This window comes from Lynx rufus, unplaced genomic scaffold (assembly GCF_022079265.1).
Source record: "Lynx rufus isolate CCGP_SWC_20201006 ecotype Redwood Valley unplaced genomic scaffold, mLynRuf1.p SCAF_45, whole genome shotgun sequence".
NCBI lineage: Eukaryota > Metazoa > Chordata > Mammalia > Carnivora > Felidae > Lynx > Lynx rufus.
The window spans coordinates 1,502,876-1,524,471 of record NW_025814862.1 but is presented as its reverse complement, the minus strand read 5'-3'; the positions used below and the strand labels follow the sequence as shown (position 1 = coordinate 1,524,471).

The window sequence follows — 21,596 nt, the reverse complement described above, 5'->3', positions numbered from 1 at the left end:
CGCGTCGGGCTCTGGGCTGACGGCTCGGAGCCTGGAGCCTGTTTTCCGATTCTGTGTCTCCCTCTCTCTCTGCCCCTCCCCCGTTCATGCTCTGTCTCTCTCTGTCTCATAAATAAATAAACGTTAAAAAAAAAATTATAAAAAAAAAATGCAACTGGAGAGTGGAGTACCTGCATACTTGGGGAAGAAGTGCATATATATGGATAACACTCTGTGAGCACCACTGTGCCAATACACAACACATACTTACAAAACTCGGAAAAACGTTGGACAAGATGTAAATGAAGTAAGCACACACGTGAGCAGGGGAGGGGCAGAGAGAGAGGGAGAGAGAGAGAGAATCCCAAACAGGCTCCGAGCTGTCAGCATAGAGTCCAACACAAGGCTCAATTGTGAAATAATGACCTGAGCCGAAATCAAGAATCAGATGCTTGGGGTGCCCAGGTGGCTCAGTCAGTTAAGCGTCAGACACTTGATTTCAGCTCAGGTCATGATCTCACAGTTCACGAGTTCAAGCCCTGAGATGGGCTCCATGTTGATGGTGCAGAACCTGCTTGGGATTCTGTCTCCCTTTCTCCCTGCCTGTCCCCTGCTTGCTGTCTCTCTCTCTCAAAATAAATAAATGAACATTAAAAAAAAAAAGGGAATCAATATTAAAAAAAAAAAAAAGAATTGGATACTTAACCGACTGAGCCACCCAGGTGCCCTGAAATGAGTATTTTTAAACATCTTCCCGTGGTAGCTTCCTACCGCCATTCACTCATATTCTTAGGCATAGTCTTTTCTTTGGGGTAAGTTTGCCATTGATGACAAAGGACTTAAATCTACTTCCCACTGCTGTTGTGATGCATCATCCCTGGGCCAACTTCTCAGGCCCAGCTGAAGTAGGTGGCATCTGGCAAACAGCTCCTTTCACAAGCAGAAGTGGGGGTTCTGCCACTGTCGTGTTTGCTGGGGGTGTGTTTTCAGTGTTCTTTTCATGCTGCAGTTTCTTAGCAGAAACCTTTTAAGATGCTTTTAATATGGACACTTTCAAACAGACACAAAAGCAGAGGGAAGAACACAGTGAACCCCTATGAAGCTCTGAAGCTCTCTCCTGGATCACGGCAGCTCATCCTGCACGTTCGCCCACAGCACAACGCTATGGTCACACCTCTGAAAACCCATGAGTCAATCTCCACTACAAATCCAGACTCAGCTTCCCTAACCGTCCACTGAAGTTTTTATAACTCCCTTCACAATCTGGGATGCATCAGAATCCACTGTGGTACATTTAACTGGCGCAGCCACTCTGGAAAACAGTATGGAGGTTCCTCAAAAAATTAACAATAGAACTATCCTACGACCCAGCAATTGCACTACTAGGTATTTATCCAAAGGATACAGGAGTGATGTTTCGATGGGGCACATGCACCCCAATGTTTATAGCAGCACTACTGACAACAGCCAAAGTGTGGAAAGAGCCCAAATGTCCATCTACTGATGAATGGATAAAGGTGTGGTACATATATACAATGGAATATTACTCGGTGATCAAAAGTAATGAAATCTTACCACGTGCAACACCATGGATGGAACTATTATGCTAAGCGAAATTAGTCGGAGAAAGACAAATATCATATGACTTCAATCATACATGGAATTTAAGATAGAAAACACATGGGGGCGCCTGGGTGGCGCAGTCGGTTAAGCGTCCGACTTCAGCCAGGTCACGATCTCGCGGTCCGTGAGTTCGAGCCCCGCGTCGGGCTCTGGGCTGATGGCTCAGAGCCTGGAGCCTGTTTCCGATTCTGTGTCTCCCTCTCTCTCTGCCCCTCCCCCGTTCATGCTCTGTCTCTCTCTGTCCCAAAAATAAATAAACGTTGAAAAAAAAAATTAAAAAAAAAAAAAAAAGATAGAAAACACATGAACATAAAGTAGGGGAAGCAAAAATAATATAAAAACACGGAGGGGGACAAACCATAAGACTTTTTTTTAATGTTTATTTATTTTTGAGAGAGACAGAGTGTGAGTGGGGATGATGCAGAGAGAGAGGGAGACACAGAATCTGAAGCAGGCTCCAGGCTCTGAGCTGTCAGCACAGAGCCCAATGTGGAGCTCAAACTCATGCGTGGTGATATCATGACCTGAGCCGAAGTTGGACATTAACCAAGTGAGCCACCCAGGCACCCCTCCCCCTCCGTAAGAGACTCTTAAATACAGAAAACAAACTGAGGGTTGCTGGCAGGGGGGAAGGGGTAAAGGGGTGAGAGGCATTGAGGAGGACACTTGTTTGGATGAACACTGGTTATTATATGTAAGTGATGAATCACCATTCCTGAAATCAGTATTACACTGTATGTTAAGTAACTTAGATGTAAATTAAAAAAACAAGAATTCATGTGCTACATTTGGATTTATGTGTTTTTGTTTTGTTTTTTAATTTCTTTGAACCCAAAACAAATGATGTTGAGTGGTGTCAAGTATCTTAGGCCAGCTATCTTGTAGTAGAGGAAGCTTTTTTAGCCACATATTCATTTTGTGGCTACTACTTAAATCCAGAACAGATCTTCCAGGTCCACTTGTGGCAGGTACATGCAGCCAATACCATGCTGCACCCACGCAGAACTGCTGGACATCAGGGCCACAGCACCGTCCGTGTGGGCGCCTCACTCTTGCCTCGGGTCCCTCTCACATTGAGCCGCTGCCACCAGCGTTGACACACATTTTTTCTAAATTTCAGGTTTGCTCTTCGAATACCACAGTGGAGCCATCGAGACAAGCATAGCCATGAGAGCCTACCTGGGGCCTCTCATTCTCGTGCCAGGGATGAGATGAGGGTCCCATGGCCCCCAGTTCAGAACATGCTGTCATGCTATGCAGACTCATATCTCCACTTTTTAATCACTAGTGTCAAGAAGACAGTGGTGTCCAGGAGTGTCTATACTGTCCTGAAGGAAAGTGCCCTCTGCTGGGGCCAGGGCAATGGGCCTTCGCCTAGGATTCGCCTCCAATGGCTCTGATTAGGGCAATGAGGAGCTACTAGATTTATCCACTGCAAGGCACATGGAGACTCTTGGGCCTGGAAATCTAAGAGCTATTTACTTGTCTCCACTCTGGTGGGAGATCTAAACTCACAAACTCTGGGAATGCAAATGTGGGACATGCTTACAGTAGGCTATTTTGGAGGACACAAGAACGGGGTGACTTCCCTAGTAGGAGCAAAGGTTGGTAGGCGAGGCCCCTCTGCTGGGGCCTCTGCATTCACCATCTCTGCTCCTTGCCCCTTACCAGCTGCTAGGCTCAGCACCTCTGCCCCGTGGGACCCTGCCTCTCTCTGGGCAAGCCAGGTGCCTGGGGCTTTTGAACACCAATACTGTCTGTGCCTTCACCAATCATTCTATGTAGAGACACAGCCGGTCACCTGCCACACAGCCACTCAGGTTGGGAACCAGGTGGGCTCTGAGTTCAATGCCCCTTCAGACTCCACAGTGAGGTGGACAGAGTGAGATGTGTGGGGTCCCTTGGGACCACCATTCCTCACTTGTTCTTCTCAGAGACACTGAAGACATCCATGGTGGGACTGGGATGTGTTTGGGGAAAAAGAACAAGACCCAAGTTCAAACCAGAGGCCCAAAGAACAGTCCAAAAACGAGGCCTGACAAGGGACAGGGTAGGGGAACATAGCTCAGGGAGCAAGTGAAGGGGCCACAGCCAGGGCCTGGGAGAAACTTGCCAGTGCCAGTGCAATGGGGCAGGAGAAGAAGGCACAGGCAGGGGGCAGGACTCAGCTGCCCATAGCAGATATGCTTTCCTTTATGTTACACTGGTGTTTTCAAGCAGCTCAGCATAAAATCCGTAAAGCAACACACACACACACACACACACACACACACACACACACACACACACAATCTATTTTAAAAAAATTTTAATGTTTATTCAGTTTTGAGAGAGTGAGACAGGGTGTGAGCAGGGTAGGGGCAGAGAGAGAGGGAGGCACAGAATCCGAAGCAGGCTCCAGGCTCTGAGCTGTCAGCACAGAGCCCAACATGGGGCTCGAGCTCACAAACCAAGATCATGACCTGAGCTGAAGTCGGATGCTTAACCAACTGAGCCACCCAGGCATCCCTCACACACAATCTATTTTAATTCCATCTCCCTGATAGCTTTCCTTCCAGTTCGGATTCTACTTCTGGATGTCTCTATCCTAGAGGCTTATCCGTCCCTCTCTGGCCCACATCAGCTATACACTCTGTACGTTCATTTTTATATCCAAACTACAGTCCTTAACTTAAAGAGAAAATGGAGAAAATGGAAAATCTGGAGAAGGCTCCAGCCCCCACACGGGGCCTGAAAGAAGGGCCTTGGGGTACCTGCCCAACATCACAATGCTCCCTGCAATCCAGGGCCCTCCCCTCTCCATGAGCCCTGCACCAGGCACTCATATAGGCCAGGCACTGCTGGGGAGAGGATGGGGAGCCCCCAGCAATACCCCCTAGTCGGGATGATGCCTCCACCCCAATTTCAAACCCAGCAACTCTTCTGAAAGACCAGGAAGACTTACCCTTGAACGCTACCTCCCAGCGGCCTTCTAAGGAGCGGTTCCGGCTGGTGATGACATACTGGTAGCCAACCCACAACCTGCAGGAGGGCAGAAAGGCAGGAGATCTCAGCACAGCAGGGAAACAGCCATGGATTGTGTGTGAGTGTGGGCATCTTACAGTTATATTGACCTTTAAAATACCAAGCTTCTGGGGTGTCCGGGTGGCTCAGTGGTTAAGCGTCTGACATTGGCTCAGGTCATGATCTCACGGTCTGTGAGTTCCAGCCCTGCATCAGGCTCTCTGCTGTCATTGCAGAGCCTGCTTCAGATCCTTTGTCCCCCTCTCTCTGCCCCTCCCCAACTCGTTTTAATTCTCTTTCTCTCTCTCAAAATAAGTAAACTTAAAAAAACCTGAGCTTCTAAAGCATTAATGATTTTTTAAAATTTTGAAGCTTAATTTTAATAAAATGCATTAAAATTCTAAACAATAAATTCACAGGTCAGAAAAAGCTGTATCTTGGGTAACTCCTGCCAAGACTAATCTTATTGGCTGATCGAGTAAAGTTCTTACATTCTGAGCAAGACCAATCTTATTCTTGGTGTATATACAGCCTCATGAATACAACTCTGTGAATAACCTAAAACCACAGAACAGTACATTCTAAAGGGGTGAATTTTACAGTATGTGAATTACATCTCAGGAAAACACAAGCCCACGTGAGTCTACACTGCAGTGTTGGGTAAAACCACACTCGTGGTCTCCCGCTTGGTCTCTGCTCAGAGCCAGCTCCCCACAGACCTGCAGCCCGCTCCTGAGCATGCACATCACAGCACTGAGAAGGCCGTGCACATGGACCTGGATGACTGCCACAACCACCCACCGAGTGTGTGCCTCTCACCCCAGCCTTCCAGCCACAGTCCTGGGGATGCCTATCAGCAAGCCCAATGCCACCGTGGGAGCCCTGGCTTGATACCACTCTTGTCCCTTCAGCCTACTGCCATGCACACACCTGCCATGGGGAGATGGGGAGTTCTCTACCCAGTGGGCTGAGCCTTCTCACTTCTCCATGGACTCACAATCATCCTGTGATCTAGAAGTTATTTTTTCTCACTGTGTAGTTGTAGAAGGAAAATGGCAAGGTCTCATGATTTGTCACAGTGTGTAATGGTGGAGGCCAAACCCAGGCAGGGTCTTGAAATGAAGGCTCACTCTCCACCTGCCATGGTCATCGTGCTCCTACGGCAGTGTGGCATCCCTGGGAGGGAGCACTGGCTGTCTGGTGACCCCTACAATCCATTCCCTGACCCCCAGCAGCATGGAAGGGGCAGTATGACACCAACTCCAGAGGAAGAACACCACAGTCCTTGGCACACACTTGCCCTCCAGCAAAACCCTTAAACTCTGGGCCTGGGAAATGCTGGCAGTTGGCTACAATTTCCACACTTTCTGCAGTGTCACAGAGCCTTGGGGACAAGAGCCAGGCTCTGGAGCTAGACGGCCTGGGCTGGAACCCGGGCACACCCCAGCTAATGTGTACCCGCAGTCAGGTGTGCACCCACCCTGGGCCTGTCTTCTCACCCACTGGCCTCCTATGGTTTCTGGGAAGACTGAACAAGTACACCCACGGAAGCACTGAGCATAGGGCCTGGCAGAGCCCACTTTCTCGGATCCTTCCAAGATCCCTACCCACTTGCATGCCCCTCAGGCCAGGCCCATGAAGTCCATCAAACAGCCCCTCCTGACACCGCTACAGCTGAACCCATGGATGGGAGCCAACGAACGGGGCTGGCCCGAGGTGACATAATGTGGTAGCCCATCCCTGCACCTCTGACAGCTCCCAACATCACCCTGATGCCTGCTCTAAACCCCGGGTCTCTATGTGTTTCCAGTGGGTGGAAACTCTTCCCCAAAGTGCCGGCTGCCAGCAAAGCTGAGGAGTGGAATGGGTGGCCAGAAACCATGTTCTTGGTGGGTATCCGGCTTGCTGGGTGGAGGCTTGACCTCAGGCCCTGGGTCCCCACCTCAGGACTCACTTGTGCTGGTCCTGCCAAGCGAAGCTCCGCTCTGGCTGGTCCCATTCCTGGGCCAGGACGAAGCGCAGCTCCTGGTCAGTGGAGAAGGTGGCGAGGGAGCCGTTCACGCGTTGGCAGGTCTGCGCGGCATCCCAGTAGTTCTCTCCACTCAGGTAGACCCGGTAGCAGCTGGCCGTGCCTTCATAGTGGTGCCATCCTGTCGGGCACTTCCCTAGGAAACATGAAGGGCGGGAGGGGAGTTGTCCCCTAAATTAGGACCCTCCTCTGAAATGCAAATAGACATGCTGCATCTGAGCAAAGGTCAGAAATCATCCCAGAAAAAAAAACAGAGAAACTGAGGCTCAAGAAGTAACCTCTGCCTGTAAGACCACATATGCTGTGAAATGTAAGTTTCTCTAAGACCCAGATGCAGCCTGATGCACAAGTACCTTCAGGGACTCATCTCATTTCTGTAAGGCCTTTGATTTACTTGGCAGTAAAGACTGGCTGCTGAATGCATGTTGGTAAAGTGGATTTCATTCTCAGATGAAGTCTGGTTGACAAGACGGCAGATCTCTCCAGGCCAGCTCACTGCAAGGCCTGGCAGGAACCAGCAGAAAAGCTCCTGGCCCACACCACCCTCACTGACCCAACACACAGCTCTGGCCACTCCACCAGCAAGCACACTGCTTCCTGAGCCCACTCCTCAGCTCTCCTTTTCTCTTCACGTGGGTACCGGCCAGCACTCCCCTAAAATACAAGTTCACGGGGTCAGAGCTAGAAATGCCACTGAAATAATGGGAACTATATAGAACTTATAGAAGGCTCTATAACCTTCAAATGCTGGAGTACCCACCTCCTAAGTGCACACTGATGAAGAATAATACTTTTTAACAAAGCCAGTCGTTGGGGCACCTGGATGCCTCAGCTGGTTAAGCGTTCAACTCTTGATTTTGGCTCAGGTCATGGTCTGTGGTTCGTGAGTTCGAGCCCCATGTCAGGCTCTGTACTGATACTGCAGAGCCTGCTTGGGACTCTCTCTGCCCTTCCCTGTCTCTCTCTTTAAGTAAATAAACAAACAAACAAAAACAACAATGAAGCCAGTTGTTAACAAAATGCAACTTTTTGATGCATCTACATCCTGTGGAACTAGTAAAACTTGTGAAAGATAGATGTTCATGTTTTTATTACTTAAGAGCGTGTATGTGTGTGTAACTTATTAACAAAGGTACAGAGATTACAACAGAGGAAATGGCAGTGCTGGCCTGTAGCCAAGGAGGCATGCCACAGCACTGCTGCGATGCAGAGAGGGGGACAGCGCCACCTGCCCACTGGGGAGGGCCTGCTCACATACTGAGAAGCATGCAGGAGGACTCTTCACTGTAGACCAGGAGCCAACCCTGAGAGTTATCCCTGCTTGGAAGGTAAACAGTGTGCACAGCATATGTCTGCTGTGTGGCATGGGCTTGAGGGGCAGGAAGATCACCAGCAGTTCCTAAGCCCCAACATGTGGTGTGTTCCACCTGTCACATCTAGTGTCACATCTAGTGGGCTAGAGGTGGAAACACTGAGGTGTGCACAGGTCAAGCACCTCGGCTGGTGAGCAGTAGGGCAGGCTTCCACTCTAGCTTCTCACCCACCGCCACCTTGGGATGGGTCCAGGAAAAAACCCCTGGGGACAGAAGTCGGTGGCTGGGAGCAATGGATGGAGGGAACATTACTTTTTACTGGCTCATCTTTTTTTAATCATTTGAAATTTGTGGAATTATTATCTCGATAGAAGGAAGTATTCCTGTTCAAAAGAAAACAGGTAAGCAATGAAAAGGGCGAGCATGAGACAGAGTCAGGGTTCCACAGGGGTGAATCCTGGCACTGCTCCCGTTGGCTGTGTGATCTTGGATGGGCTGACCTCTCAGAGCCTCGGTTTCTTCACTTGCCAAGCTTTGCCCAACGTCCCTTCAACCACAAGAACCTTGCAGTTCACAGCTATTAAGGACCAACGCCGGGCACACTATCAGGGCTTATGGGATGGCTGGCCCCTGCCCCTAGCCCATTCAGTCTCTGTCAGACAGAACCAAGGCACCACACGGGGGCTGGGCTCTGAGATGCTCCCCAGCGCTGAGTGTCTGTGGGATGGGTATTAACATGGCCAACTGCAGTGGACACATCACATGTCAGTTCCTCCTGTCCTGGCGTGTCGTACCTACACATATCATCATGCCTATTTAGAAGGGGGGTTTCGGTGTGGTTTTTCTTTCATCCTTCTTTAATCTTGTAATGCTCCTTTAAAATCTTAACGTTACAGGAAGTTCATTAAATAACTAGTCTCTTCCAAAATGGTTTAACAACAGAGGTAGGGTCTTCCCACCCCATCAGCTGGACCTCATCTCTCGGAGCCTGTTTCTCCATCTACCAAAGGGCAGGCATAGTCCAACCCCAAAAAGCAGCTGGCTTGTGGAAACAAGCAGCCTGGTTCCAGAGCCTGGGTTTGCGTCATGGCTTCACCACTCAGGGGCTGGGTCAACATATAGCCTCACTCATCAAAGGAGGTTGATGCCCGCTGATCGCCCTGAAGGGTCATTTTAGGAGGCACACCCCTCATCCAGGCAAGTGGCCCTAGGACAGCCAGGGGCTGCAAAGGGCCATGCTGGACCATAAGGCTTAGGTCCCAGACAGGGCAGGTCTGCAACTTACTGCTGAAGCGCACGGGCTGCGCCACATTCACCGCATGGAAATGCTTGGGGTCGTTGCCTCGGGCCCGGCCTGGCCGCGGATCCACAGCCTCCTTCCCATGGTAAGGACGCGACTCTCCAGTCACTTCTGAAAGCAAGAAGAGAAATGGGCTGTACACACTGCTCATGCAGCAGCGGGGCACACAGTCTCAAGTGGCTCTCTGTGGCCAGTGCCAAGATAAAGCCCAGCGTAACCCGCCTACTCAGGGCTGGGAAAACCAGGTTGGAGGTGGGAGGTAGCACGTATTCCAGTTATTCACTTGTTCTTAAAAAATCCGAAACCTTGCTGCTCAGGCCCAGTGGGTCACATGCACTTCTTACTGAAACTATTCTTTTTGTTATTACTAATATGAAATGAAATCTCTCCTTCACTGCATTTTCTAACAGGCAACCGTTAGCACAGCACAGGGTTAGTCAATCCTCCTGAAAATCCCTCAGCAGCTCCAGTTCATGGCAGGCAGGCGGGGAGGAGAGGTCTCTCCAGAGCCCAGGCTTCCCCTTCCACTCCAATGGCCTGGGAGCCTCTCCTTAGTATGAAGAGGGAAACACTGTGTGATACCCTCCTTTGCATTACTTGGACTGGGCCTGAGCAGCAAGGTTTCATAGATTTTATAGGCGTCTGTGCACCTGCCTGCTGGTGCCTCTCACGGCCTCAAGGCCAGGGCCTTCTGATATTCCTGCCTGGCTCCTGGCCACCTGGCACAGGCCCTCATGTGCAGCTGGAAGTATGAACAGGAAGCTGAGGATGAGGAATAATTCTAGTTTTATGGACCACGGTCTACTAGCAATTCACATATCGGTGCTTCCACAGTCTCTCTGGGGAGGGTGGGGTCTCCCATCCAGAGAGTACCACTCTCCCCCTCTTCAAGGTGAGGGGTGATGCAGAGACATGAAGCTATGTACCCGAGGCACAGAACGGGAAAGTCAGAGGCAACATCTCACCTGGGCCACATTCCTCTCCACTCTGCCCGCATGGGGGCATCTTGGTGCACAGTGAGGACACCTGGTGCAAGGTCAGGACAGATAGTGTCGAACTTGGGTCTGCATGGTTGCATGCAGAAGGAGGCCTGCTCTGCTTCCAGACTGCCTGAGGCAGAGGATGTGGGGGACCTGGGCATGGCGTGCAGGTGGCCTTCTGCAAACCCACCTTCCCTGACTCCATGGTGCCCCACTTGACTGAAGCTCCTCCAGCTATCTGGTTTTGCTCATGTCACAGATCCTGATGTTATTTTCATAAATAAACTGTATTTTTTCTCATTATAAAATAACATGTGAAATACTTAAGAAATGTGAAGTTTGAAAAGCGAAAATATATAACCTATTACTATGCTAAGGTCTGCTGCCCTTCCAGTCTTTTCTTTTTACATAAATCCCTAAAAATATTGGGATCACATCACTCCATCTTATGATTTGCCTTGTAAGCTTAAGACTATAAATAGCTTTCCATATTCCTAAAAGTGCTTAAGAACATCACCTTTAATGGCTGCACAGTATTTTGTGAATAGATTTAATTATAATCCCCTAATGGTTCGAAGTTCAGGTTGTTTGCATTTTTTCATTACCCTACAAAAGGTTCCACAGAACAACCTGTTTACAAGTCTCTGTGTGTGTGCTCCTCCTTCTTTCCTTCTGAGACCCTGGGTAAGTCACGAGCCCTAGCAGCTCTGGTTCCTTCCCCACTAAATATTCAATACAAGTATTTCCCTTCCCAGGCATGTGATGGGGGATCAGGAGCCATCAGATTACAAATCTCTCTCAATAAATGTGCTACCAATGTCTGAGATAAGTTCAACGCAAGGCAAGGCCGTAAAGCAGAAACGCAGTCAAGGCCCCTGGCGCAACCTCACTGCCAACACAATGACCTCATTGCTGCCATCCATGTGCTGCAGCTGCTCTCTTCAGGGCGACATTGGCTCTCCAGGACTGGAGTGGCCCATCCACATCCTGAGCACTGTCACTCCCAGCAGGAGACTGGCAGCTCTGACAGAGGGCAGTGCTACAACAGGCATCCCCTGACTCCCTGGGAGGCAGGCACAAGAGTGGGGAGAACCACACTGGGCTTCTGGGGGATGGTGGACTGGAGATAAGGACAGAGGGAAACAGAAGGGCTTCCCAGCAGAGGGCACAGCCTGGGCAAAGGCCAAAGGCGGACACGTCTAGGACAAGCTCGAGGACAAGTGTGGGTGTGGTGAGTGCATGTTTCCCTACACCTGAAATGCATGTCTCCCTCTGTCTGCCCCGACAAGCAAGACCTGCGATTCCACTTTGTGTCTTGGCCTCTGCCCCAGACCAAGCACAGCAGCACCCAGTACAGGACAGACCAAAATGCTCACAGAAAGACACATGAATCTGGGGCACAGGGTGGGGAGAGAAAGAAAGGGTAAGAGTGCGCTGCTGGGGCCTGGATGCTGGCTGACAGCAGAAGGGGTATGGGGAAACAGGCAAAACGCTTAGGGAAGTCCCCAGAAAGCCAAGTGGTGATGGGGGGAGCCACTTTGCACTGAACAGGCTTCTCCTGCTTGCTCAGGTGGCAATCCTGAGCCCTTCTCTTTTCTATTATTTCTCTTCACAGTCAATCACCCACAGCCATGCCCTCATCACTCAGTTGTTCAGTGCCACTAGGGGAACCCACCAGCGCGGACAAGGGACTTCCCAGTGTCCTGGGGGCCAAGAGAAGCAAGCAATGGGTGCAGCTGGGGAGGAGACAGAGCTCACTGGAGTAACATCCTCATAGACCCCTTAGGATGACCTCTAACAACACAGATTTCCTTCTGCAAACCACAGACAGCGTTTCTTCTTAGGACCAGTTGGCAGGTGTGAGCTGATGTATGTGCAGTCAGCCCCAAGAACTGCTTTCAGATGCAGACAACACAAAGCAACTTTCCCTCTCCCTTCCTCTCCTCTTCAATCTCCTAGGGCACTCTCCTAGGCATGGGGAATTCAGCAGTGAGCAAAACAGTGGATGATCCTGTCCCCATTTATAGAGAGGTCACACACTCTGCCCGCCTTCTCTTCCATCCAGCAATTGGCCGTGGGTATACTTACGTCCTATGATTGGAAATGGAAGAGTCTGAGCGTGTACCCCAGCCTCCAGTCCCCAGCCCAGCCTGCGATCTTGAAAAGGGTACTCTCTGCACCACAAGCTGCCATCTGTGTTCTGCTCTCTTCAGGTGTCCTTGCTAAGACTTCAGAACAGCTTTGGCCACCAAAGACAGAATGGGAGTGCATGGAAGGAGACGTGAAGCAAGGAGAAGCCAACATGGTTGACCCGGTACTAAAAAAGCTGAGGGAAAGGGAAATGTCTTACAGATGGGAAAGTATACTCAGAAGTGTTATGAGACTTGCTTCACAGCAGAAGTAAAAAACAGAGGGGAAATGTGAGCCCTCTTCTTCCTCCATGTCCACAGGACCTGAGCTTCCTCCCACCTCACAACCCAGCCACCGGCCACTAGAGGCCTGTCTCTGCCCATCTTCCCAAGCAGCACAGTCCTGTGTGCCCTGGGGGGCTCAGGGAAGCCCCCTCTTGCTCCCCTGGGCATGCTAAGTTTCCTGCTTTCCCAGCAAAAGCCTCAAAGGGAGAGCTCAGGGGGCCACAGGAGAGCCGCGAGTCCAACAGGGAAACTGAGTCAGGGCAAACAGTGGCAATGCTTGCTTCCCAACGTTCGTTATTTGTAAATAGAGGACAAAATGTGAGTGATTCTGTGTTTCTAGGAACACATAACTTGTTCAAATGTGGCATTAGGGTCCAGACGAGCTTGTAACCTCTCCAAATAAAGGGTTAGACAGACCAGAGCTTCTTTAGTGTCCAGGTGGACATTCCAAGGCATGTCATTTTCCTTTATACCAAAACATGGTAAAAAAAAAAAAAAATCAGATATAGGTAAGTCAAGTAACACTTGCTTACCAAAAGAGGATTTCTAACATCAGAGAGCCTGAAAATATAAAATTTTGAATGGTATTTCCATTATGTCATATACTCTTTACATTCTTTTCCTTCCCAGCCAGGGTCACAGAGCTTATTAATAATCTTCCTGAGGTAAAGGTTTGCCAGTGGGCAAGCCCCAGGACCACCATCTTTGTCTCCATTCTATCAAGGTTTTGAGACCTATGCTTTTGAAATACCAAACGAGGGGCGCCTGGATGGCTCAGCTGGTTATGCCTCCAACATTGGCTCAGGAGATGATTTTGTGATTTGTGGGTTTGAGCCCCACATCGGGCTCTGTGCTGACAGCTCACAGCCTGGAGCCTGCGATTCTGTGTCTCCCTCTTTCTCTGCCCCCCCCCACTTGTACTCTGTCTCTCTCAAAAATAAACAAACATTAAAAAAATTTTTTTTAATTTTTGAATACCAAATGAGGACTTATGTTTTCTCATTTTATACCCATGTGGACAATATATAACTCAACACAGAGAATAACTGCAAAATACAGCCCTGTCAGTTCCAAGTTCAAAATCTGCCTCCCCCATTTTCAAGAGTCCACAAATGTCTCAGGCACAACTTCACAGAAAAATATGCCTTACCTTCCATTAAGGATGGTGACAGAAGCTGAAGCCATCAGACAGTCCTATGACACACTCAAGATGTGGCCGTGGGTCTAACTGCCAGCACAGAGATGGCAGAAACAGAATGACCTGGTAGGAATCCTCACCTCAGGTCTTAATTCTTACGTCTGTCTATCACAAGATATGCCTCCCCTCCTCCCAGTCCCCTGCTCCTAATCCCATTTCCTAAAGACATCTCCTTTACTTGTTTCTTCTGATATTTATGTCCATATTTTTTTTAAATATATATTTTTTAACATTTATTTATTTTTGAGACAGAGAGAGACACAGCATGAACGGGGGAGGGGCAGAGAAAGAGGGAGACACAGAATCGGAAACAGGCTCCAGGCTCTGAGCCATCAGCCCAGAGCCCGACGCAGGGCTCGAACTCGCGGACCGCGAGATCGTGATGTGAGCTGAAGTCGGACGCTTAACCGACTGAGCCACCCAGGTGCCCCAATGTGTCCATATTTTTAATAATAGGTATACCCAGCTATTTCCAGTTTTATCAATTTTGAATGTTGTCCATTGACTTAATATTAGGACAGGTACAGATTTAGCTCATATACACTCTTACCCACCTCCCCAACAGAGTAAAATTTAATTGCATAATTAAAGTTAGTGGAATAATGGAAGTATTCTTCACCCGTGAGCCAAAAAGCATACAAGGTATTTCATTTCTCTATAATTTCCTTTTTGTCTTGGAGTTAATATTTGCATTTAGTTTAGTTTAGTTTAGTTTAGTTTAGTTTAGTTTGAGAGAGAGTGCGACTGCATGTGCAAGCAGGGAGGGTCAGAAGGAGAGGAAGAGAGGAAATCTTAAGCAGGCTCCATGCCCAGTGCGGAGCCAGACTTGGGACTCAATCTCACAACTGTGAAATCATGACCTGCGCCAAAGTCAAGAGTAGACATTTAACTTACTGAACCACCCAGGTGCCCTATCTTCATTAATTTTCAAATTTGCTTAGGTTTTGGCATATCTGTTGCTATTCTTTCCAGTTGCTATAGCAAATAACAAAGGCTAGCAATAAAAAATTTAAACACTTAAAAATATCACATCAGAATCTCCTGGTTCCACTGTTCCCTGGGAAGCCCCTCCTCTACTCCCTACTGTCTATCACTAGTATGAATGGGCTGCTCTATGGGCTGGGGCATGGTTGTGATCCTAGGGGTCCATATGCTGTCCTCCTGTACTGGACCCTCTTTCCTGACCCCCTGGTCACCTTTTTTTCTACTTTACCCTCTCCTTTTACAAGACATATCTTCCTAAGAAAGGGCAGGGCAACTTTTCTGAATCTTTCCATATCTGAAAATGTCTTTATTCCATTCTCATGCATGATCGGTTCCTCTGGATATAAAACTCCCAGGTTCATAACATTTTTGAAGCTTCTAGAGATATCCAACTACATGAACATATTCATTCACCTCTAGTCTACCCTGAAACTCATTAAAACAACAGTAATGGAATTTTTAAAAAGGCACAGTCACAAGGACAAACAGAAAAGAAGATGGTAAAGTTGTAAAAACTGGAAAAGAGAAGTAATAATTAGCTGAAGAAGGTGACCATACATTGTAATTTGCCTGGGGATGATCTCAATTTGTGCCTGTTGTCCAAGGATCCTATCCAGTTTATTAGCATTTGTCAGTCTCAAAACTTTTTTTTGTTGTTGTTGTTTTGGTTTTTTTAGAAGCAAATCACTCAACTTATTTGAGCCCAGAAAGCTAACTTCTAGGCCAATAGGTGGGCAAGTAGAAAAGTAAGGCATCTATAATATCACATGTCAACTATACTTCAATTAAAATTTTTTTTAAAAAAGAACAGAAAGTAAGGAATTTGGCAATACTTAGCAAAACTACATACACACTGACCCTCTGACCCAACAATCCTATATTTAAGACTTAATGTGACGATATACTTTCAACAATTTGAAAGGGGGGGGGAGACATATGTACAAGGTTATTTATTATGGCATCACATTTATTTAGTCATAGACTAACAAGAACAACCTGGTGACGACGATGTAGGAGGTTAAATAAAGTATGGTACGTCTCTAAGATGGAGTGCAGTACAACTGTAAAGAAGAATGAAAAAGATCTTTATGAGTTAATATAGTGACTTTATGGGTATTTTGTTAAATTAAAAAAGAGGGGCGCCTGGGTGCTTCAGTTGATTGTGTCCAACTTCAGTTCAGGTCTCAATCTCACAGTTTGTGAGCTCAAGCCCCCGCATCAAGCTGTCTCCTGTCAGCGAGGAGCCAGCTTTGGATCTTCTGTTGCCCCTGCCCCCCTCTAAAATAAATTAACATTAAAAAATATTTAATCAGCCAGAGAAAGACAAAAATCTTATGACTTCATTCATATGAGGAATTTAAGATACAAAACAGATGAATATAAGGGAAGGGAAGCAAAAATAATATAAAAACAGGGAGGGGGACAAAACATAAAAGACTCTTAAATATAGAGAACAAATACAGGGTTGCTGGAGGGGATGTGGGAGGGGGAATGGTCTAAATGGGTAAGGGGCATTAAGGAATCTACTCCTGAAATCACTGTTGCACTAACTAACTTGGATGTAAATTAAACAATACATAAATATGAAGGACTGAAAAATAAATAAAATTTAAAAAATAGAAAATATTATAAAACAAAAAAACACACCATTGAGAGTACACATAGTAAGATATTTTATGTAAGAAAGGCAAAGAAAAAGAAGAGGAAATAAAGTATACATATATTTGCTTATTTTTGTAAAACAAAACAAAAGCAAACTCAAGAAAAGTAAGCTAGAAACGAATGGAATTACTTACCTGTAGGATGTGAGTGGGAACAACAGGGCAAAGGGAAAAGGAAAGAGAATTTTTTTTTTAAAGTATGTATATATATATATGTATGTATGTATTTTTATAGGCTTTATGCCGAACATGGAGCTTGAACTCCTAACCCCAAGATCGAGAGTCACATGCTCTACCGACTGAGCCAGCCAGGTGCCCCTATTGAGAACTTTCAAATATATGTTTATATATAGTTATGACTTCTGAATCTTGTTTATGTTTTACATATTCTAAAAATAAATCAGTTACACAACCTTGTGAATATGCTAAAAAACATGAAATTGTATACTTTAAAGAGGTGAATTTTATGGGACAGGAATTATATCTCAATACAAAAAAATAAAAAACAAATTAAATCAACAAGATGAGGAGGCAAAGTTCTACAACTGAATATAAACAGGATGAAATATTAACATCATCACCCAGAGAAAAAAAAAGAATGAATACTAGTGACTTTGACTTGAGAACTGACTATACCCCATCATTGGGAAACAAACTAATAACATAAAGAACTATAAAGAAATCCTGGAATCTACTTAGTAGGTGTGTTCTTGGTAGTGGTATAGGAGTAGTAATTCCAAAACTACAAATATTTTAGGACTGGCCAAATGGATAGTGTTGGGAACCAAGGTTCTTACCATGGGAGAAAGGAAATAAAAAACATGAGATGGGAGGAGGAAAGGAAGAACTTTAGTATAGACTAGAATTGGAAGTGTCAGTAAATATGAGCTTATTGTTTAACAAAAGGTTCCCTAGCTTCATCCACTGAAAGAAATGCCTAGAAGCTATAATGCCCAGATAACGATGAGCACAGCTAACACTCAGATCTTGGTTTCTAAACACCATTCCTCACTGAAAGGAACAGGGCTCTTTAGAGAAATGCTTGAGTCCAGGTCTGGGACAGGAAAGCTATAAGATGAACCTGGAACATTTTATAGTGCCAGGAAACAGGAAAGATCTTTATAAAATAATTTATTAAGTGGAGTACGTATAGAATTACAAAATCACCTGATTCAGGTAAGAACCATCGATATAAGCTAAAACAACTGAGTGTATGATGGTTGGACAACACTTAGAATACCACTCCGCAGATTACTCATTACTTATTCATAGATTACTTTTCATTACAAAAGGGGGGAAAAACATTTACTGTAGTGAAATTTGGCAAACATTAGCTTAATCAAGTGATCAAACTTAACATCACCAATAATAGGACAAACTGACCTCATGTGCCCTGATGGGTCACTTTACAACTTGCTTAAAAAAAAAGTCTCACCTGAATCTAATAATGAGAAAACAGACAAGTCCATACTGATGGACATTCTATAAAACAACTGGTTTGGACTCTTCAAATAAGTCAATGCCATGTTGAGATCAATAATAATATTTTATTTATTTATTTATTTATTTATTTATTTTTTTCAATATATGAAGTTTACTGTCAAATTGGTTTCCATACAACACCCAGTGCTCATCCCAAAAGGTGAATAATATTTTTTTTAAAGGCTAGGGACACTTCATGATTAACAGATAAAGATGGCAAGAAAAGACGATATGTAACCTTTGAATAAATCCTGCATTTAAAAGAAAAAAAAACTGTAAAAGGTATTTTGGGGGATAACTGAAAAACTTCAATATGAACTATATATAAGATAATAGTATTGTAAAGTTTCTTGCATGTGAAAAGTGTATTGTGTTATGAGATCGTTCTCATTCTCAGAAGACAGATACATTTTAGGGGTAAAATGTCATGATGTCACTAATACACTCTCAAAAGAGTTCAGAAAAAAACGTGTGGAGAAAACAACTGTAGCAAATGGCTATGGGTTGGTGAATGCAGGTAAAGGCAACATGAGCATTCACTGTATTACTCATGCACCTTTTCTATAGACCTGAAATTTCTCATATTAAAAGTCAGAGGAAGAAGGCAGCTGACACACCCAGATCTCATCATCGATACTTGGTGTGCTCAGGTAACCCTGTCCCTCCCTCACCCCAGCAGCAGATGGTTGATTTATGGATGAAAAAGTCAAACAGGTGGTCTCTTGGTAAAGTCAGGGTTCTGTACTTAGAGATGGGGAGGACAGACTCCTAGCCCCTCTTCCTTCACTAAGCTCCCAGAACCCCAGCCTCCAGGCAGATTGGAACATTTCGCTATGGAAAAATCTAGCCAGCCCAAGATAGAGGTCCCAAAGGGGAGGAGACCCCCAATGAAACAGTCCAGCCAGTCCACTGTCCAGATGGGCCCAAGAACACAGAACTTTCAGTCTCTCTGCCACACACAGTAGACGGGCAAGGACCACCAACCCCTGAGGAGAGCCCTCAAATTAAAGTCAGACACCAAACTGTAGAGGAAACAACACAGAAGAAATTCATATGGAATGGTTAAACAAAAATATGCCATTAACGTACTCAAAATGAGAAAATATATCGTATCCATAAAACAAGAATAGGATGCTATTAATTTTGTTTTTTGAAATGTTTATTTTTGAGAGAGTGAGCTAGCTAGTGGGACAGAGGATCTGAAGCAGCTCCATGCTGACAGGAGACAGCCTGATGCAGGTCTCGAACTCACGAACTATGAGATAATGACCTAAGCCAAAGTCAGACGCTTAATTGACTGAGCCACCCAAGGGCCCCTGGGATGCTATTAAAAAGGAACATATCTACAACATTAACCCCCCAACCAAAGAAAAAGCTCTTCTAGAAATGCAAACATGATGGCAAAAATGAAAACCTGTTAAAAGATGTGGTGCAAGTAGAAGCTTCCTAAGTAAAACAAAAAGACAAAGAGACAGAAAATTGGAGACTGAAAAAACTGAAGATAAGTCTGTGAGCTCCAATTTCCAAAAACAGTTCTAGAAAGAGTAGATAAATGGAAGAGAAAAAAACTAGTGTTTTCTTTCCCTAAAGAGACAGGAGTTTCTAAAATGAAAACACCTCAGTGGCCAGCACAATGTACCAAAAGATACTCAAAATTTCCAAGAAAAAAAAAAACAGGTTTGGTTCAAAGAACCAGAATTATGGCCATCAGCAACGTTGAAAGCTTGTAAAAATGGAAGAAGATCTTCCAAATTGTAAGGGAAACTTACTTGTTTAAGTAGGCTCCACACCCAGTGTGGAGCCCAATGTGGTGCTTGAACTCACGACCCTGTTTGAGATCAATATCTAAGCTGAGATCAAGAGTCAGAGGCTTAACTGACTGAGTCACCCAGGGGCCCTGGGAAAGTTATTTTTAGCTAGTAATTCTAAATCCAGGGAAATCTACCATGTATGAGGGTAAAATAAAGGCATTTCCAGACAGACAAGCAAGGAATCAAAAACTTTTTGTCTTCTGTGTTCCTTTTCTGTAGAAGTTTTTAAAGGCACTACATTACTTAAATGAGGGAATAAACCAAAACAGGAAACCAAAAAACAGGATCTAACATAAGAGACAGGCAGACAGACATGAGGGAGAAATCTACGGATTCTCCCATGCTGATGGTGAAGAGAAGACCCAAGAGAACAGCTGGGAAAGTGGGCAGCAGGCCCTGCCAGCACTAAGCCAGACAGGTGAAGACAGGGGGCTCCAGGAGAGAAGGTTCCAAAATCACTCCAGCAAAATAATGTGATAGAGCTACAACTCAGGGGAAATCAGGACAGAGATTTGTTCTGCTAAGGACTTTTTTTTTTTTAATGTAAATGTATAGCTACTTTGGGAAACAATTTGGCCATTTCTTAAAAAGTTAAACATAAATTTAAAATATGACCCAGAAATCCCACCTCTATCTATGTATTTGTCCAAAGGAAATGAAAGCATATGTCCCCTCAAAAACTTACACACTGATGTTCACAGCACCTTTATTCACAAAGCGGTAACAACTCCAAAGCCCATCAAATAGTGAATGGATGAACAAAATGTAGCATTACCCACAGAATGGAGAATTTGGTGAGGAAAAGGAACTACTGACACAGGCTGCAAATGGATAAACCTCAAAAACATAATGCCAAGTGGAAGAAGCTAGAACACAAATGGTATGATTCACCTTATAGGACATGTCCAGAAAAGCAAGTCTATAAGACAGAAAATGGTTGCCTGGGACTTGGGGAGGGAACAAAGAGTAACTATAGACGGACATGGAGATCTTTTGGGGGCAATGGAAATGTTCTAAAATTCACTGTGGTAATAGTTACAGAACTCTGTAAATTTTACAAAAAAAAATGGTTAACTTGTACACTTTTATTTTTTATTTATTTTGAGAGAGAGACAAAGAAAGAAAGAAAGAGCACGCGAGCGCACATGCATACATGCACACAGCCAGGGGAGGGGCAAAAAGAAGGAGAGATAATCCCAAGCAGGCTCCACACCATCAGCGTGGAGCCAGACGCTGGGATCTAACTCATAAACTGTGAGATCATGACCTGAGCCGAGATCAAGAGTCCGACGCCTAATCGACTGAGACACCCAGGCGCCTTGACTTGAATGCTTTTAAAAGTGATGAATTTTGGGGCGCCTGGGTGGTGCAGTTGGTTAAGCGTCCGACTTCAGCCAGGTCACGATCTCGCGGTCTGGGAGTTCGAGCCCCGCGTCAGGCATGGGCTGATGGCTCAGAGCCTGGAGGCTGTTTCCGATTCTGTGTCTCCCTCTCTCTCTGCCTCTCCCCCATTCATGCTCTGTCTCTCTCTGTCCCAAAAATAAATAAACGTTGAAAAAAAAAAAAAGTGATGAATTTTGAGGTGTTTGGGCAGTGCAGTCAGTTAAGCAGCTGACTCTTGATTTTGGCTCAGGTCATGATCTCGCAGTTTGTGGGTTGGAGCCCCACGTCGGGCTCTGTGCTTATGGCGCAGAGCCTGTTTGGGATTCTCTCTCCCCCTCTCTCTGCCATTTTCTTTCTCTCTCTCTTGCTCTCCCTATCAAAAAAAAAAAAAAAAAAAAGACTTTAAAAGTGATGAATTTTATGGTACATAGGTTTT

At 45.8% G+C, this 21,596-nt stretch overlaps 1 protein-coding gene across 7 annotated transcripts in view; it reads right to left on the bottom strand.

Moving 5' to 3' along the window:
- The window catches only part of DGCR2 (DiGeorge syndrome critical region gene 2), a 100,666-nt gene that overhangs the window by 28,316 nt on the left and 50,754 nt on the right, over positions 1–21,596 (bottom strand). For 4 of the 7 annotated variants that reach the window (XM_047098211.1, XM_047098216.1, XM_047098217.1 and 1 more), the window contains 3 exons: positions 9,233–9,358; positions 6,560–6,779; positions 4,547–4,623 (listed from right to left, as the gene is read on the bottom strand). In XM_047098211.1, coding sequence (XP_046954167.1) covers positions 4,547–4,623; positions 6,560–6,779; positions 9,233–9,358 — 423 coding nt within the window. The remainder of the gene's footprint in view (positions 1–4,546; positions 4,624–6,559; positions 6,780–9,232; positions 9,359–21,596) is intronic. The other 3 variants (XM_047098212.1, XM_047098218.1, XM_047098214.1) reach the window with 1 other exon arrangement.